The 19,404-nt window shown below is 43.7% G+C and overlaps 1 protein-coding gene across 4 annotated transcripts in view; it reads left to right on the plus strand.

The window, feature by feature from the left end:
* The window catches only part of TTC33 (tetratricopeptide repeat domain 33), a 46,956-nt gene that overhangs the window by 13,727 nt on the left and 13,825 nt on the right, over positions 1-19,404 (plus strand). For 3 of the 4 annotated variants that reach the window (XM_064140380.1, XM_064140381.1, XM_064140382.1), the window contains exons 3-4: positions 9,270-9,351; positions 18,303-18,434. In XM_064140380.1, coding sequence (XP_063996450.1) covers positions 9,270-9,351; positions 18,303-18,434 — 214 coding nt within the window. The remainder of the gene's footprint in view (positions 1-9,269; positions 9,352-18,302; positions 18,435-19,404) is intronic. The other variant, XM_064140383.1, reaches the window with a different exon arrangement.

Below are 19,404 nucleotides of genomic sequence, written 5' to 3' on the forward strand. Positions count from 1 at the left end.
GTTTGCTATTTTGAAGCCAGTTCAAACTAACTATTTTTATGGGATGCCACTCTTAGTACTTTATTTTAATGTCAGTCTCTGGAGTTCTGCTGAATCTAGCAACTAAATGGCATATTTTTGAAAATGTTACTTGCTTTGTCTTTGACCTGTCAGAACGTGTAATGTGGTAGATGGTGGCTTAAGCTGCTTGTCTTCTGCAAAACTTAAGAAATGACAGTTAAAACAAAATTCAGTTTGTAGTTGTGGATTTTTTTGTTTTCTTCAAACTATATTGCTGAAGAGCAGGGGTTTGTATTCTGTCAGCTCCACAACTCTGTTTTAGCATTAAAAATGGAAGTCAGCTGTTAAATTTGTTAAATAGTATGAACTTACTGAAAGGAGTTCTGCAGCTGAGATTTCAACCTACATTTGTATTTATGTGGAAACTTTAATGCAGGCTTTGCTTTCCTGGCAGTTGATAAATTACAAGGAAATGAATTTGGATGTTGACGTAGATGTTTTTAATTGTCTTTAATCCAGTCTGACAGTGAAACTCTTCTGTTTGTCAAAAGGTTAGCTCTCCCTGGTATTGCTCATACATAATTTCCCTTGACATTATTTGAAGTATTTCATGATCTAAAACAGAGTTTAGTTTATTGAAGTGTTTCAAATTTCGGTTTTCAAAGAGCATTTCTGATCCGAATTTGGTTAATATTTATTGAGACTTCAAAAAGGACTTACATAGGAGCTTAATGAAGAAAAGGTTTGTGTAAAGGATTCTGGGAGGCAAGGTGACATGTTGAGATTTGAAATAAAACTTTTCCAACATAGAAAACAGGTTTTATTTTAGTCAGCCCATGCTAGACCATCTTTCACTGCCAAACTGAAAAATCCTTTCGTAGACCTCTTAGTATGAAGGTGGTGGAAAGGTTTGCTGAAGATGCCACTTGTTAATAATGTGTTCAGCTTCACGACTAGCACAACATTTGTCTTTTTTAGTAAAGTAAGGACTGTGAACTTGTCCAGCATCCAGACATACACTTGAGATGATAAAGTTTAGTTATCATGTGGTAACCATTACAATATAGCAGTGTCGTTGCTGCCTAAATAAAGCTGTGCTCGTTGTGTTTGTATAGCCGAAAGGAGAATTACACTGAGGAGCTGCTTGGCATTGAAAACAGAGTAATGTTTGGATAGGTCATAACCTGGATTATATTGTTCACTTGGTTTAAAAGTCAGAAGTTTTTATACTGGTGCAAAGCAGGCACAAAACCATAGACTGAGGTGAGGATGCAGAATGAGTCTTGAGTTGCTTACAATGACTACAAATTTAGGCTAGAACATTTGTATTTGCCTTTAAAAAAATGTGGCAGAATTCCAATGCTTCTGTATTATGGGTGGAAATGAGTCAATGAGGCTTCAGAAATTGCTTCTTTTAGTAGGTGATTTTTTTTTTTTTTTTCCTTTGGTGGAATTCACAAAGATAAAGGAATTCCAAGCAATAGCAGAGAAAGTTTTTGGGAGCGTTGTTGACTTACAGAAACAAACACTGAAGTTAGAATCCTCAATATTAAAATGCCCTAATTAATATACAGAATAAACTGATGTCATAAAACCTTAGAGATTTTTATGTAAATTACTAGTATAAACACCTAGGGAGGTGGTGCAGTCACCATCCCTGGAGGTGTTCAGGAAAAGCTTGGATGAGGCACTTAGTGCCATGGTCTAGTTGACTGGCTAGGGCTGGGTGCTAGGTTGGACTGGATGATCTTGGAGGTCTCTTCCAACCTGGTTGATTCTATGCTTCTGTGACCTGTTACATGGAGCATTATGTGTGGGAGAAATATTTAACCTTGCTCTTTTTTGGGGGGTAATTTGCAGATTTTGAATAGATTTTTAACTGATTATGAGAATGCCTAATTTATTTAGCTGTGGTCATCATTTTCTGATAATAGATTGAGAATGAGAAATTTTAAATATTGAGCATAACTGGGAAGAAATCCACTGAAATGAGTATACTTTTGGGTCTGAATGAAATTCATTGACACTCTTATTAGTGTTTGTGGATGGTACCTTTTGTCAAATCCAGAAAAAGGGTTTTGCAAATCATAGAATAGAATCATAGAATCAGTCAGACTTGGAAGGGACCACAACGATCATCTAGTTCCAACCCCCCTGCCATGAGCAGGGACACCCTTCGTGTGCTAGTTAGAAGCTAGCTGGAATGTTTTGGTGAGAAGAACTAGGTTACAGGCTGTGCAGGGGAAACAATGGTGATGTCTACTTCACTCATAGGCTTGCTGAGAGGTATAAGAGCAAGAATCCAAACACACATGAAGTAATTACTCTCTGTCCGGGCTCTGGGCTGCATCTCTCTAACCTCACCTTCTTTCTCTCTGATTAATTCACTTGCTTCCTAACCTCCCTGGCTGACCCTCCTTTTTTCCTTGGGCATAAGGCAACATCTGGGCTAAGGTAGAGAGGGGTGGGAGAAGGTGGAAGGGTGGTTGGAAGCCCCTCCTGGGCACTTAGTTTTCTGGGAGGGCTGTTGAATTTCTGTATTATCTTTTACCTTGTGTATTTCTGTATATAACTGTATATACTGTAAATATCTGCTTGTGCTAAGCTGTAAATAATAAGCTTCATTCAATTTCCAGAGCTGTCTGAGTCTAGCCTGGGTGATTTCCAAAGTGTGTGGGGGCGGGGAACACCCAAACCATCACAGTTCCCTAGGTCAGGCTGTCCAGAGCCTCATCCAGGGTGGCTTTAAACACCTTCAGGGATGGGGCCTCAACCACCTCCTTGAGCAACCCATTCCAGGCTCTCACCACTCTCATGGTGAAGAACTTCCTCCTCACATCCAATCTGAACTTACCCACCTCCAGCTTTGCTCCATTCTCCCTAGTCCTGTCACAGAATCATAGACTAAACCAGGTTGGAAGAGGCCTCCAAGATCATCCAGTCCAGCCTAGCACCCAGCCCTATTCAGTCAAGAAGTTAATAAAATCAGTTATATTTATCTAATCAATGGGCTTAACTCAATGTTTAAAGGTAGAAAGTAGTAAGGAAGATACATTAAAGGGCATGATCTTATAATTAATTGAAACATGGATCCTTTTTTCAGATGCAGCAATGAATAAATGAATCTTTGGCTGCTTCCTTCTTTTTTCTTTTCTTCTGGAGGAATGTTCGAGTTCACAGATGCATTACAGCTGTGTGCATTATTTCAACAAACTCTTGTCTGTCATCCTGTTTACTTTTCTGGGAGTGTTGTTGTAAATCTATGTGTAGTTTAATGGAAAGGGAGTACTTCCAGAACTCTGTAGATTGTCCCTGCTAGGTAAGAGCATAGGATTTGAGTCATACAAGGAAGAATTAATTTTACAAATCAGGATTCAGAAGCATAAGGATTCTGTGGGTTAAATGACTTCAAGTAATTCTTTGAAAAAGCAGCTCCATGGAGAAAGCCCTTGGTGGGCAGCAAGTTCTCCATAGGCCAGCAATATGCCCTTGTGGCCAAGAGAGCCAGTGGCATCCTGGTCTGCAACAGGAAAGGGCTCTGCAGTGGGACCTTGACCGCCTGGACAGATGAGCAGAGTCCAATGGGATGGGGTTCAATAGCTCCAAGTGCAGGGTGCTGCACTTTGGCCACAACAACCCCATGCAGAGATACAGGCTGGGGTCGGAGTGGCTGGAGAGCAGCCAGACAGAGAGGGATCTGGGGGTGCTGATTGATACCCGCCTGAACATGAGCCAGCAGTGTGCCCAGGTGGCCAAGAGAGCCAGTGGCATCCTGGCCTGCATCAGGAATGGTGTGGCCAGCAGGAGCAGGGAGGTCATTCTGCCCCTGGACTCTGCACTGGTTAGACCACACCTTGAGTACTGTGTTCAGTTCTGGGCCCCCCAGTTTAGGAAGGACATTGAGATGCTTGAGTGTGTCCAGAGAAGGGTGACGAGGCTGGGGAGAGGCCTTGAGCACAGCCCTATGAGGAGAGGCTGAGGGAGCTGGGATTGGTTAGCCTGGAGAAGAGGAGGCTCAGGGGTGACCTTATTGCTGTCTGCAACTACCTGAGGGGTGGTTGTGGCCAGGAGGAGGTTGCTGTCTTCTCTCAGGTGGCCAGCACCAGAACGAGAGGACACAGCCTCAGGCTGTGCCAGGGGAGATTTAGGCTGGAGGTGAGGAGAAAGTTCTTCCCTGAGAGAGTCATTGGACACTGGAATGGGCTGCCCGGGGAGGTGGTGGAGTCGCCGTCCCTGGAGCTGTTCAAGGCAGGATTGGACGTGGCACTTGGTGCCATGGTGTAGCCTTGAGCTCTGTGGTAAAGGGTTGGACTTGATGATCTATGAGGTCACTGACCACTGGTATTCATCTGATAGTATGAGTGTCCACCCAGGTCTCTAAGAATTCCCAGGAGCTCAGCTTCCTCCTGTCACTGTTGTCCTGTGCTCTGTCCTGAAAGCCTATCTCATTTTGACTTAACTTGATACTATCTCTTCAGCATATTTTGACGTATTTTCAGTCTCACTCTGAGTGATCTAGGGTAGGGTGTCCCTGCCCATGGCAGGGGTGTTCGAACTAGATGATCCTCGTGTTCTCTTCCAACCCTGACTGATTCTATGATTCTGTGAGTGTGCCCTGTCTTGCTTTTTTCTGAACCACCAGTTGTGGCAAGCTTATTGGGGTAAAGCTGTAGGAGTGCAATACTGTGTGATCTACAGTAATGTTTTTTAGCATTTTATATTCATAGAATCACAGAATGGTTTAGTTTATAAGTGACATCAAGGCTCATCCAGTTCTAACCCCCTGCCTTAGGCAGGGACACCTCCCACTAGAACAGGTCTCAAGGCCACAGACAACCTGGCCTTCAACACCTCCAGGAAGAGAGCAGCCACAACGTCCCTGGGCAACCTGTGCCAGTGTCTAACCACCCTCACTGCAAAGAACTTCTTCCTAATATCCAGTTTAAGTCTACCCTCTGCCATTTTAAACCCATTACTCCTCCTCCTGTCATTAGAAGACCTTGTCAGTAGTCCCTCCCCAACCCTCCTGTAGCCCCCTTTAATACTGAAAGGCTACTACAAGGTCTCCTTGAAGACTTCTCCAGTCTGCAGAGCTCCAACTCTTGTAGCCTATGCTCACAGCAGAGCAGCTGCAGCCCTCTGAGCATCTTCGTGGCCTCCTGGACTTGCTCTAACAGTTCCATGTCCTTGTGTTGGGGGCTCCAGAAATGCATACAGGACTCCAGGTGGAGTCTCAAGAGAGCAGAGCAAAGGTGCAGAATCCCCTTCCTTGCCCTGCTGGCCACACTGCTCTGGCTGCAGCCCAGCACACAGTTGCTTTTCATCGCCCCAGACCCTCAGGTCCTTTTCCTCAGGGCTGCTCTCAGTCATTCCCCTCCCAGTCTGAAGTTGTGCCTGGGATGTGCCAACCCAGGTGCAAGACCTTACACTTGGCCTTGTTGAATGTTACGAGGTTGGTCTGAGCCCACTTCTGCAGCCTGTCCAGGTCCCTCTGGATGGATCTCTTCCCTCTAGCATGCCAACTGTGCCCCACAGCTTGGTGTCATCTGCAAACTTGCTGAGAGTGCACTCAATTCTTCTGTCTGTGTCACTGACAAAGATGTCACACTGACCCTCAGGGACTCCAGCTTATCTGGTTCAAAGCCCAATCTCTCTGTTAACTTGAACAGGGTTTGTTCCTTTAGTTGGAGGATTCTGGGTGAAAGGAAAACCCATTATGGAAATAGGAATTGATTTTAATGATTTTAAGAGTTCAAGAGATCCTGTTTTCCCAGAAGTGGTGAAAAAGTGAAGTGTAAGCATGAGCTATTTGTTTAAAAAGTTTATCAAGCTGTAATAAAGCTTGCCAAGTCTGCATATCTCCCAGATGGTCAGTAATGTGTCTGAGGAGAGCAGTTTTAGTACTTTAGGGGAGCTATGGGATATGCAGTTAAATAAAAATTGGCAATATCCATCAAGTCTTCTACAATGAAGCCATACCAGATGTGTCTAGTTCTCAATAATTTATTCGCTTTTTATGACATTGCAGTAAAGGAGAGACAATTATAATTAAGTTCTGTGCACTGTGTTATTGAAATCACTCTGAGCAGATAGAATTCAGTGCATCTTCATGCTGATGTAAATAGTAATTCAACATTTCAAGTCATGATAGTATTTTTATTCCTAAATGCTTTATTTTACTGGGGTTTAGATGCTTAGTTACATTATATGCAGATGAGGGTTTGACTTTTGCTGGGAGTACTGATTTGATATTCTGCAAAATCAAAATGTACAAACTTAGAATCATAGAATCATAGCATCAATCAGGTTGGAAGAGACCTCCAAGATCATCCAGTCTGACCTTATTCTGTGACTTACAGAAGCTTTTCATAAAATAGCTAAAAATTGAGTCTATTCATAAGATTATATTTTACTTAAAATTTACTTCAGTTCGGACAAGAGATGATCCTATTTAATCCTGAGTAATTTATAACTGAGGTTGCTGATACTTTATAATCCTGTGGAACCCTAGGAAATTTTCTACTCCAGTTCCTGCTCAGTCAAGTGGCTCTGGATGTTGTCCAGCCAAGTTTTGGATATCTCCAATGATTTAAACAGTTTCCTGTGCTTCAGTTTGTGCCTGTTGATTCTTGTCCTGTCACTGAGGGCAACTGAAAGCAGTCTGGTTCTATATTCCTTTACTCCTTGCCCCTCTTCTAGATTGGATGTTTTTATGCTTTGATAAGATCCCCTTAAGACAGAAGCTCCAAGCCCTTAATCATTGTTATAGACTGTTAATGGGTTCACTCTAGTATGCCCATGGCTCTGTCTTAACTGGGCAGCCCAGAACTGGACCAAACACACCAGGTGTCTCACCAGAACTGAAGTAGGCCATCTCTCTCTGTCTGCTGGTGACACTGAGGCAGCTCAGGCTGTTTGTTTGGCTTCTTCACCACCAGGGCACGTTGCTGGCAATGTTCAACTTCTTATCCCATGGGATTCCCAGGTATTCTATATACAAAGCTAATTTCCCATGAGCTGGGATTATTCATTTGGACAAGAATCAGAAGTTTCTGTGAAGGTTTACAGCATTATCATTGGACCAATGTGTGATTTTTGTCTCCTTGTTTCTGAGGTGCTATTTTTCAAGTGATGAGTTTCATACTTCTTTTTCTGAAGGGACATGAGATTCAAAGCCATGTTACTATGCATCAGTTGTGCCACAGCTTGTGCTCTGAGGTCTTGTTAAACCTCATACAAGTGACCTTAGCCCATCAACTTAGCTTGTCCAGCTTCACAGAGCCTTTCTACCCTCAAACAGATCAGCACTCTGTCAAGGTCCAGAGATACCTCTGTCCAGAGGAGCAAGATCAGTTCTTACAGATTTCCATGTTGTGAAATTAAGGTGCAAGTGAGACCATAGACTCTCACACACTCTCACTCAATTTAATGTCATCTGCAAACTTACTTACTCCCTCAGTGAGGTAATTGATAAAGACATTAAACACAACAGCCGCAATACTGAGTCCTCGGGGACACCACTGTGGACTGGTCGCCAGCTGGATTTAACTCTGTTCACCACCACTCTTAGGGCTCAGCCACTCAGCCAGTTCTTAACCCAATGAATTGTCCACCCATCCACTGGCAAGCAGCCAGTTTCTCTAGGAGGATGCTGTGAGAAATCATGATATATTGAATAATCAAATAATACAATTGAATCATAATGGGAGTTTGACTTAAGCTGCTTTTGCTGATCTAGTTGGAGGTATCTCTGCTTGCTGCTGGGAACTGGACAAGATGACCTTTGGAGGTTCCTTCCAACCTGATGCAATTTCTGAATGTATGATACCCACAGACTCATTAATGTTAATCTGAGGTGTCCTTTAGAGCTGAAAGGCTGCAGTCCCATAACTGCATTTTATTTTGCTGTTACAGCTCTTCAGTATGGTTCAAAACCCTACTGTGCATTTGTCCAAGTTTGAACTCTTTTTTTCAAGACAAAGACTGAATTTTTATCAGTTTTGGTCAACTCTTCTGTTTTGTTCTGCTTTCTAGGGAAGGGCAACATACTACAGGCTGGGGACTGAGTGGCTGGAGAGCAGCCAGGAGGAAAGGGACCTGAGAGTACTGATAGATAGTAAGCTGAAGATGAGGCAGCAGTGTGCCCAGGTGGCCAAGAGAGCCAATGGCATCCTGGCCTGCATCAGGAACAGTGTGGCCAGTAGGACAAGGGAGGTTATTCTTCCCCTGTACTCAGCACTGGTCAGGCCACACCTTGAGTACTGTGTCCAGTTCTGGGCCCCTCAATTCAAGAAAGATGTTGAGGTGCTGGAACATGTCCAGAGAAGGGCAACAAAGCTGGTGAGGGGCCTGGAACACAAATCCTATGAGGAGAGGTTGAGGGAACTGGGCCTGTTTAGCCTGGAGAAGAGAAGGCTCAGGGGTGATCTTATTACTGTCTACAACTACCTGAAGGGGCATTGTAGCCAGGTGGGTGGGGGTTGGCCTCTTCTCCCAGGTAACCAGCAATAAAACAAGGGGACACAGTCTCAAGTTGTGCCAGGGTAGGTATAGGCTGGATGTTAGGAAGAAGTTCTTCATAGAGAGAGTGATTTCCCATTGGAATGGGCTGCCCAGGGAGGTGGTGGAGGCACCGTCCCTGGGGGTCTTCAAGAAAAGACTGGATGAGGCACTCAGTGCCATGGTCTAGTTGACTGGATAGGGCTGGGTGATAGGTTGGACTCGATGATCTTGGAGGTCTCTTCCAACCTGGTTGATTCTATGATTCTATGATTCTATGATTCTATGAAGAGTGTTGACCCTCTCAAAGTTGAGTGATCTCACTGTAGCTGTTCACAGTACAGAAAGGGAAGAGATCAGCTGCTGTGTTTCAACCTTTTAATAGTGAAAAGAAATACTAAATTGTGACTGTGGCAGAACACGTTTGCTCAGGTTGTAATTCTTTGTGCTTAAAGATGGTTTTTACAGTAGTGAGAATTTGACTTAGCTCAAGATTCCTAGTCTAAAGTAATTTGTTCTGTCATCAGTTTCCTGTACTGACCTGTAAATTCACTTGAGGCATGTAGAACAGTCATACTGGGCATCCTTTTGGTCAGAAGAACAAATAGTTCCTGAAAAGAGTTGAGCATGCCTTACAGGAAAGTGGTTAGAAAAACTCACTGATGCTAAAGGGACGCCGTGGCACTTTATTTAGGATAATGCCAGGACATGAATAGAAGTTTCTAAATCTCTTTTAATCTAGTGAGACTGTAATATTGTTTTAACTACAGGTACCGAGAGGCTATTCACAAGTGGGATGAAGCAATTCAGTTAACTCCAGAGGATGCTACACTTTACGAGATGAAATCACAGGTAAGTCATGACAGTTCTTTATCAGTTTAGAAAACATTTTGAAGCAGCGTAGTGTAGTTGTTGAACACATGATCTGCAGCACAATTCAGGTTTTTCAGTTTTCCTAACACAGCAAAGTGTCTTAGCAGTACTGTTTTAATTCATGTTGTTCCAGTCAGTCATAATGAACAGCTTTGGCTGGGACAGATTCACTCAAGAACTGGCTGGAGGGCCAGGCTCAGAGAGTGGTGGTGAATGGTGCCACATCCAGTTGGCAGCTGTCACTAGTGATGTGCTGCCCAAGGTGGGTTATGGAGTCTCTCTCTCTGGAGATAGTCAGAACCCACCTGGACACGTTCATGTGTGATCTGGTACAGGTGATCCTGCTCTGGTGGCAGACTGGACTGGATGAGTTTTGAGATCCCTTCCAGCCCCTAACATTCTGTGTTTCTGTGAGCTGTCTAGCCTAGTGGCCTGACACCTTCCAACAGTTGATGGCTTAGAAGAATGGTATAAGCATGTAGTAGTACTTCCACTCATGCTGTTTTTCCAAGCCTCCAACAAGCTTTGACTCTGGGACTTCCGTGTTTAAAAATTCTGAAAATATTTTGCTCCAACAAATTTGTCTCATTGCTTTCTGCTCTCAAGCACACTTTTAGCATCTGCAGAGCTATGTGCCAAGGAGTTCCCGTTCTTAATTATGCACTATTAGAAAAGACAAAATACTGTAATTCTGCTTTATTTGCAGCTTTCCAGGTTGCTTCAAAGATTTCTAACTTACGTAGCTGTTAATTCGTACATGTAATTTTTAACTCCACTGGTAAAGAAATTCTGTCAAGATGTGAAAGTGGTACCCACATGGTGGTTGTTGTTGTTGTTGTTATTTTTTAATTAATTTTATTTATTTAAAGATGTAACTCTATTCTGAATAAAAGTGACTATCTTCTTGGCTGGACAGATATGGTTAATGTGTTTTAATGCTGACTCCTTGACTCTAGTAATTGTTTAATATGTGTTAGTACATGAGAATCTTGAGATGTAAGGGTTTTTTGGTGTTCATAATTGTATGGTGAGCATTATGAGTGTTATCTAATGCAGTGTTATTACTATTACTGGAAAAAAAATCAAATATGCAGTGAGGTTACTTAACTGAAATTTGAGTGCCATCCTGCTAATGAAGTTTGCCAAGAGAATGTGTCTGAAAAATTAATTTGAGAGCAACAAGAAAGGAATAGAATCTTACTGTGTCAGCTCTTAAAAAGAGTGTGTGCTAGTTTGAGCCTAGATAGAATGTTTTGGTGAGAAAAATCAGATTACAGGCTGTGAAAAGGAAACAGTGGTGATGTCTACTGCACTCAAAGGCTTGCCGAGATGTATAAAAACAAGAACATAAATATAGGTAACATAGTTTGCTCTCTGGCTTTGGGCTGCACTTCTCTCTCTAACCTAACCTGCTGTTTGTGGGACTATTCCTTCTGCTTCCTAACCCCCCCCTCGCCAAATCTCCAAACTCACTTTGAACATAAGGCAAAGTCTTGGGTAAGGTAGAGGGGCGGGAAGAGGGTGTAAGGGTGATTGAGAGCCCCTCCTAGGGACTCAGGTTTCTGGGAGGGCTGTTGTGTTTCTGTATTACTTTTAAACTTCTCTATTTCTGTATATAACTGTAGATATTGTAAATACCTGTGTGTATATTGTGCTAAGATGTAAATATAAAGCTTCATTTAATTTTCCAGCTTGGCTGAGTCTAGTCTGGGTGATTTTCTTAAGTGTGGGGGAGCAGGTAACACCCAAACCATCACAGAGTGTTCATAAGCAAACCCACACATGTTTCTCTTTGTCTTGGGTGATTCTGGCAAAATAGACCTTTTCTGTCATAGCTGCCTTTGCATTAAAGGCTTATTTTGCTGGCAAGATTGTGTCTCTTACGAAGATTTTCCCCACCACAGTTTTGATGAGTGAAAGCTTAGTTTCTTCATATCCTAGTATCTCTCAAACAATAAGGTTATATTTGTGCATTTTTCATAGAATCATAGAATCAACCAGGTGAGGCTACAGCCTTGAGGAACAGGGATTTAAATGGAGTTTTCAGTGATAACATGGTTCCTCTGTGAAGGTCATGCTATTTATCTTATCATTGAATGGAACTAAATTAGTTTCTCTGATAATTAAGCATCTGTTTAAAAAAGAAATCTCATGTCTATAAGTACTGTAATATGCTGTGACCTTTTAGAAGTGGCTGATGTTTGATCCTATTTTTACTGGTAATCTGAGTCTTTTGCAGGAAGTTACTAGCAGAGGGTGGCAATTAACTTTGCTGTCAAAGTACCCCACCCAAAAACCACACTGAAATCGGTGTGAAGGCAACTTGAATCAAAAGAGGTTCCACAGAGTTACTGATGAAGTAGTATAATTGAATGCAGATCTGGATTGATGCTGGTGATGGTTTGCAGCTTAGATTAAACTGTATTGTAGTAGTCTAAAGAGGATGAAAAGAGTCCAGAGCCTGTTATATTAAGTACAGTAGGGTTCCCAACAAGAAACACTGCCAACACAGGACATCACCTTCCTTTTTGTGGAATGAATTCAACCAAATCAAATATGCTTATTTTGGAGGGAGCTCTTGGGCCTGTGTTCTATTCATTCTGTTTTCTACAAAGTAATTATTTCAAATAAGTGTAAACAGACCTATAAAGGAAATAAATGGCTGTGAAAATGAGATAAAAATGGGCAAAGGTGAGAGTATCACAGTATCACAGTATCACCAAGGTTGGAAGAGACCTCACAGATCATCAAGTCCAACCCTTTACCACAGTGCCCAAGGCTAGACCATGGCACCAAGTGCCACATCCAACCTTGCCTTGAACTGCCCCAGGGACGACGACTCCACCACCTCCCCAGGCAGCCCATTCCAGTGCCCAATGACTCTCTCAGTGAAGAACTTTCTCCTCACCTCGAGCCGAAATTTCCCCTGGCGCAGCCTGAGGCTGTGTGTAGCAGCAAGCATTGTGTTCATATTGGCTGTAGAGGCTGCTGCTGGCTGCCAGATTAATTTTTCAGTTACATATCTCAACAAAATAATACTTTTCCTATTAGCTCAAATATTGCAAGCATATAGAGTCACTACAGCTGGAAAAGACCTGTAAGATCATTAAGTCCAACCATAACCCCACTACCATGGCCACTAAACCATGTCCTGAAGCACCACATTTCTACATGACTCTTGAATACCTCCAGAGATGGCGACTTCACCACCTTCCTGAGCAGCCTGTTCCAATGTCTCATCACTCCCACAGTAAAGAAGTTTTTCCTAATGGCCAATCCTCTGGCACAACTTCAACCCATTTCATGTCATCCTATTGCTAGTCACTTGGGAAAAGAGGCCAACACCAGCCTCACTACAGCTTCCTTTCAGATAGTTGTAGAAAGCAGTAAGATCTGCCCTTAGTCTCTTCTTCTCCAGACTAAACAATCCCAGCTCCATCAGCTTCTTCTCATCTGACATGCCTTCTAGACCCTTGAGCAGCTTAGACATGCTTAAGGACCTCAGTGCCTTTCCTGCACTGTGGGAATTGAACACAGTACTTGAACTGTGGCCTCACCGGGGCTGAGTACAGGAGCATGATCATTTCCCTTCTCCTGATGCATGCACTAGTTTTGATACAGCCCAGGATGCCATTTGCCTTCTTGGCCACCTGGGCTCACTGCTGGCTCACATTCAGCTGGCTGTCTACCACACACCCCCAGATCCTTTTCCACCAGGCAGCATTCCAGCCACTCTCCCCCAAGCCTGCAGTGTTGCTTGGGGTTGTTGTGATTGAAGTGAAAGACCCAGCACTTGGTGTTGTTAAACCTCATTCTGTTGATCTCAGCCCATCAATTTAACCTGTCAAGATCTCTCTGCAGTACCCTACCCTTGAGCAGATCAGCATTCCCAGTCAGCTTAGTGTTGTCTGTAAACATGCTGATCCCCTCATCCAAATCATTAATAAAGACATTAAACAGAAGTGACCCCAATCTGTGTTGAAATAAGACCTGTAGGCATCTTTGTAAGAGTCAGAAAAATGGACCAATATGCTGATGCCATGTTGAAGCTAATAACAGTTATTCAAAAAGAGGTAAATAAAAAGAAACAAGTATCACAGTATCACACAGTATCACCAAGGTTGGAAGAGACCTCACAGATCATCAAGTCCAACCCTTTACCACAGAGCTCAAGGCTAGACCATGGCACCAGGTGCCATGTCCAATCCTGCCTTGAACAGCTCCAGGGACGGCGACTCCACCACCTCCCCGGGCAGCCCATTCCAGTGTCCAATGACTCTCTCAGTGAAGAACTTTCTCCTCACCTCCAGCCTAAATCTCCCCTGGCGCAGCCTGAGGCTGTGTCCTCTTGTTCTGGTGCTGGCCACCTGAGAGAAGAGAGCAACCTCCTCCTGGCCACAACCTCACTTCAGGTAGTTGTAGACAGCAATAAGGTCACGAAAAACAAATTGTATGTGGTCAAAAGAGGGAGCAAAACTTTGAACAAGATATTTATTGATATTTATAAAACATGCCTGATGTTTTATAGTCAGGCAGACTTTCATCCATTGTGTTGTGATGGTCGGTGCAATCCCAGGCACAGATACAGGCTGGGTGGTGAATGGCTGAGAGGAGCCTTGAGGAAAAGGACCTGGGGGTCTGGGCTGATGAAAAGCTCCACAGGAGCCTGCAGTGTGCATGTGCAGCCCAGACAGCAGCTGTGTCTTGGGCTGCAGCAAGAGCAGTGTGGTCAGCAGGGCAAAGGAGGAGACTCTCCCCCTTTACTCTGCTCTCCTCAGACCCCACCTGGAGTACTGTGTGCAGTTCTGGAGCCCTCAGCACAAGAGGGACATGGAACTGTTGGAGCCAGTCCAGGGGAGGGCCATGAAGATGATCAGAGGCTGCAGCAGCTCTGCTGTGAGGACAGGCTATGAGAGTTGGGGCTCTGCAGCCTGGAGAAGAGGAGGCTTTGAGGAGACCTTGGAGTGGCCTTTCAGTATCCAAAGCAGGCCTACAGGAGGGCTGGGGAGGGACTATTGACAAGGTCTGGTAAGGACGGGACAAGGAGTAATGGATTTGAACTGGCAGAGGGGAGATTTAGACTGGATGTTAGGAAGAAGTTCTTTGCAGTGAGGGTGGTGAGACACTGGCACAGGTTGCCCAGGGAGGTTGTGGCTGCTCCCTCCCTGGAGGTGTTGAAGGCCAGCTTGGATGAGGCCTTGAGCAACCTGCTCTAGTGGGAGGTGTCCCTGCCTATGGCAGGGGGTTGGAACTGGATGATCCTTGAGGTCCCTTCCAACCTAGACCATGCTATGATTCTGTGACTCTATATGTAGGGATAAAGGAAACCAGTGATAAATAGTACATGAGACAACGAAAGTAGTTGTGCAGGTAACCAAATGAGTTTGCTCTTAGAGGAGGTGCAAATGCAGGCTAAATTCACGTGGAGGAAGGTGAGCAAATATATACCTCTTGTTAAATGCATGCCTAAGAAAACTTTGTGCTAGTGGCATTTCTTATTCCTTTTTCAGCATGACTTTGCAGATGCAGAATAGCTGTTTGCTGATCCGATTTTCAAGTAGCAGTAGTATCTAGTATGCAGAGGTATTTTATTAAAGTGCTATTAATGTCACAGGTAGAGTAACCCAAGATTAGGCTGTAGCAATTCATCTGTTCCTTTCAATGATGTCACTTGAAAATGAAAGTGTGGGAAAACAGCGTGCATAAACAGCTTTGTTCTGCTATGTAACCAATGGGTATAGCTGAGTCATTTTGTAGCAACTCAAAACCACCAGCAGTGGACAAAATACACATAGGTTCAAGTCTGTATCTGTTTCATCCTACCTTGGGAAGCTGATGTCATAGTTACCAGTGCACAGTTCTGGAGGCCCCAACACAAGAAGGACATGGAACTATTGGAGCCAGTCCAGGAGGCCATGAAGATGCTCAGAGGGCTGCAGCAGCTCTGCTATGAGGACAGGCTAGGAGACCTGGGGCTCTGCAGCCAGGGCAAGGCTTCAAGGAAACTTTGGAGTAGCCTTCCAGTACCTGAAGGGGGCTACAGGAGGGTTGGGGAGGGACTATTTACAAGATCTTGTAATGACAGGATGAGGAGTAATAGGTTTAAACTGGCAGAGGGGAGATTTAAACTGGATGTTAGGAAGAAGTTCTTTGCAGTGAGGATGTTGAGACACTGGCACAGGTTGTCCAGGGAGGTTGTGGCTGCTCCCTGCCTGGAGGTGTTGAAGGCCAGGTTGGATGATGCCTTTGAGTGACCTGTTCTAGTGGGAGGTGTCCCTGCCAGTGGCAGGGGGTTGGAGCTGGATGACCCTTGAGGTGCCTTCCAACCTAAACCATTCTATGATTCTAACACAGTATTGACCACCATAATCTGGAAGAGCATTCGGAAAAGAAGTTTCTAATTTAGTCCTGAACAGATGAAAATGGAGTAATTGTCTTCTGTTAGTGAGGTCACAATTCAGTAAGCAAAGCAGTAAAAATTGATTGGAAAAATTTCATATTCAGTAAGCAAAGCAGTAAAATTGATTGGAAAAATTTCATAAAGAACTAACATAGGTGTTTCTGAATTTCTGAATTGTGTTTCAGTAGAAAGTACTGGTAGGAAAAACTGAATGCTCAGGATGCATAAAATGTGCAGGTGACTATGCTTGGATTTGTTTTCTCTCATAAGAATGAACCCATAAAGAGATTAATGTAAAAAACAGCTGTTAGATGCAGAACAACTTAATCTTGGTAGGATGCACACCTATGTTTGATCCAGTTTACAGATGTGCTGTAGAAAGGGGCACAAAAATGCAGATTTAATGAAAGCTTTGGCAAAATACATAGTGTGCGTTACAAAGCACAGCCATAGAATCATTGAATGAGCCAGGTTGGGGGAGACCTCCAGTCATCCAGTCCAACCTAGAACCCAGCCTTATCCAGTCAACTAGACCATGGCACTAAGTGCCTCATCCAGGCTTTTCTTGAGCAGCTCCAGAGATGGCAACTCCACCACCTCCCTGGGCAGCCCATTCCAATGCCAATCACTCTCTCTGGCAAAAACTTCCTCCTAACATCCAGTCTAGACTTCCACTGGCACAACTTGAGACTGTGTCCCTTTGTTCTACTGCTGGTTGCCTGGCAGAAGAGACCAACCCCCACCTGCCTACAACCTCCCTTCAGGTAGTTGTAGACAGCAATGAGGTCACCCCTGAGCCTCCTCTTCTCCCGGCTAAACAGCCCCAGCTCCCTCAGCCTCTCCTCATAGGGTTTGTGTTCCAAGCCCCTCACCAGCTTTGTTGTCTTTCTCTGGACATGTTCCAGCACCTCAACATCTCTCTTGAATTGAGGAGCACAGAAATGGACACAGTACTGAAGGGGTGGCCTGAGCATAAAACTAGTCTTTAGAAAAGTTTGGTCTTACAAAATCAGCAGGAGTATGGATCCCAAAGATGGAATTTTTTTTGAAGCTATGTTTCCTGTGTTTCTTGAGTGCAAGATTATTTTCTGTAGTGAAGCAAATACTTTGTTAGTTAAATACTTAGCATTGTTGCATTTTAATCCTGCTCTACTCCACGCTTGTATTTATCTATTTAATATGTCATAGAACAGTAGGGTTAAATAAATGCTTTTTACACTTCAGCAAGAGTCTTAATCTGTTCTAATATTATTCATCATGCTTGTGGGTGAGTTGGGATGAAAGTGGTTGCCCACACATGAGTCTTACTCTTGTGGTTGACATTCTCATCATACCATAGGAATGAGGTTGTCATTTGTTTCATGTACTGGTATCTGTCACCATAGCATGTGGGTGTCTGAAGTCATGATCTCAGAGTGATGCAGATCTTCAGGTAATGTGCCAATCTCACAGTGGTCTTGGAAAAATAAGGCAAGCTTTGAGACACATTATGTATCATTAATTATGATTTGTAGGCTTAGTTATGAAGTTTCAGTTCAAGAAGTAAAATTCTATGGTAATAGTTTGATACTACTGAGTAAAAGAGATTTCCATATTCTGAAACCACTTTTTGTTTCTTTGGTTTGCTTTAGTGGTTTTGGGGTGGTTTTTTTTTTGTTTGTTTGGGGTTTTTTTGTTGGTTTGGTTTGGTTTTGTTGTTGTTGTTTTTCTTTAAAGTGTAAATGACTTCATGTCTAAGTTCATAGAATCATAGAATCAACCAGGTTGGAAGAGACCTCCAAGATCATCCAGTCCAACCTAGCACCCAGCCCTATCCAGTCAACCAGACCATGGCACTAAGTGCCTCATCCAGGCTTTGCTTGAACACCTCCAGGGATGGTGGCCCCACCACCTCCCTGGGCAGCCCATTCCAATGCCAATCACTCTCTCTGTGAAGAACTTCCTGCTAACATCCAGCCTATACTTCCCCCAGCACAACTTGATTTAGGCTTTGCTATTGCAGAATGCTTACTCTCCAAATACAATAGGCCTTGGTAAGGGCAGTTTCAGTGCAGAATTTCATGGTTTGTTTATATTGATCATGTATCCTGCAGCTGAATTTGGTAGATCCCAGTCTTCTATTAAAAAGACAAAATACAACCCAGGAGTTTTTCAACAATACTTGCTTATCTACTGTGATTAATTCTCAATGCACGTCTCCTTCAGTGTATTCCGCTGTGCTGTTGCAGGGTGTGGGGTTTGTGGGAAGGGAGGGAGAAGGAAGAACACCTTCAGAAGCAATTAATCTACTTCTAATAGAGTTGCTTAAATAGTTCAGGTGAGTCATTCTCTAGCATGCTTGTTTCTGTCTGTGGGCTATGGAATGAGACTGGGTGACTATCTGGGATTAGACAACTAACTTTTACACTACAAATAGCTATGTAAGATGAACCCATCCTTGGTTATCAAAACAAGAGTCATCACAGAAAACTTAAATCTGTTTTCAGTTTCACTTATTCTTATCCCCCTTGTTTTTGTTATTCTGTCATAGGTCCTAATGTCTCTGCATGAAATGTTCCCAGCTGTGCATGCAGCAGAAATGGCTGTCCAGAGAAACCCACGTTCCTGGGATGCCTGGCAGACTTTGGGACGTGCCCAGCTTGGATTGGGAGAGATAGCACTGGTAGGAAAATGAACAACATTAATATGCTAGGCTTGTAAACCACATCCTCTGAATTGTATGTAAGAGAATGAAAGTACAGAAATAGCAAGGCAACTAAATATCCTTGTGCAACCTGAAAGTAGGCAAGGAAGAAGATTGTTGTTATTTGTCTCTGGTCTTCCTTCTGCTTTGTTGTTTTTTGCAAGTTCCAGAGAAGGGTGACAAAGCTGGTGAGAGGCCTGGAACACAGCCCTGTGAGGAGGGGCTGAGGGCTCTGGGGGTGTGCAGCCTGCAGAAGAGGAGGCTTAGGGCAGAGCTCATTGCTATCTACAACTATCTGAAGGGAGGATGTAGTCAGGTGGGGGTTGATCGCTTCTCCCAGGCAACCAGCAACAGAACAAGGGGACACAGTCTCAAGTTATGCCAGCAGAGGTCTAGGCTGGATGTTAGGAGGATGTTGTTGGCAGAGAGAATGATTGGCATTGGAGTGGGCTGCCCAGGGAGGTGGTGGAGTCGCCATCTCTGGAGGTGCTCAAGAAAAGCCAGGATGAGGCCCTTAGTGCCATGGTCTAGTTGATTGGACAGGGCTGGGTGCTAGGTTGGACTGGATGATCTTGGAGGTCTCTGCCAACCTGGTTAATTCTGTGATTCTGTGATTCTGTGAATTATATCTGACATGTTAAAACTCACTGTTCTTAGAGTTCCCATTTTTATTCCCCACAAGGAACCAAGGTAACTGGTACTGTTTATTCAGTAAAACATGGTAGTTACTGTCATGTGAATTATAGGTATTGGCATACCCAAGCTAGTATTACCACCAGGTCTGCTCACCACATCTCATAAGCTTTGTCTTTATTGGCAAGCCACATCACACCAACAGGAGTGGATGTCTTGTTCATGCTATTTTCATGTTGTTTTACTTCAGAGCAGCAATTCAGGTGCTCTCTTGGAGTGCATTGTCAAGCTTAATCAGAAAGCAGTCTAGTTTATG

Source organism: Pogoniulus pusillus, chromosome Z (genome assembly GCF_015220805.1).
Source record: "Pogoniulus pusillus isolate bPogPus1 chromosome Z, bPogPus1.pri, whole genome shotgun sequence".
NCBI lineage: Eukaryota > Metazoa > Chordata > Aves > Piciformes > Lybiidae > Pogoniulus > Pogoniulus pusillus.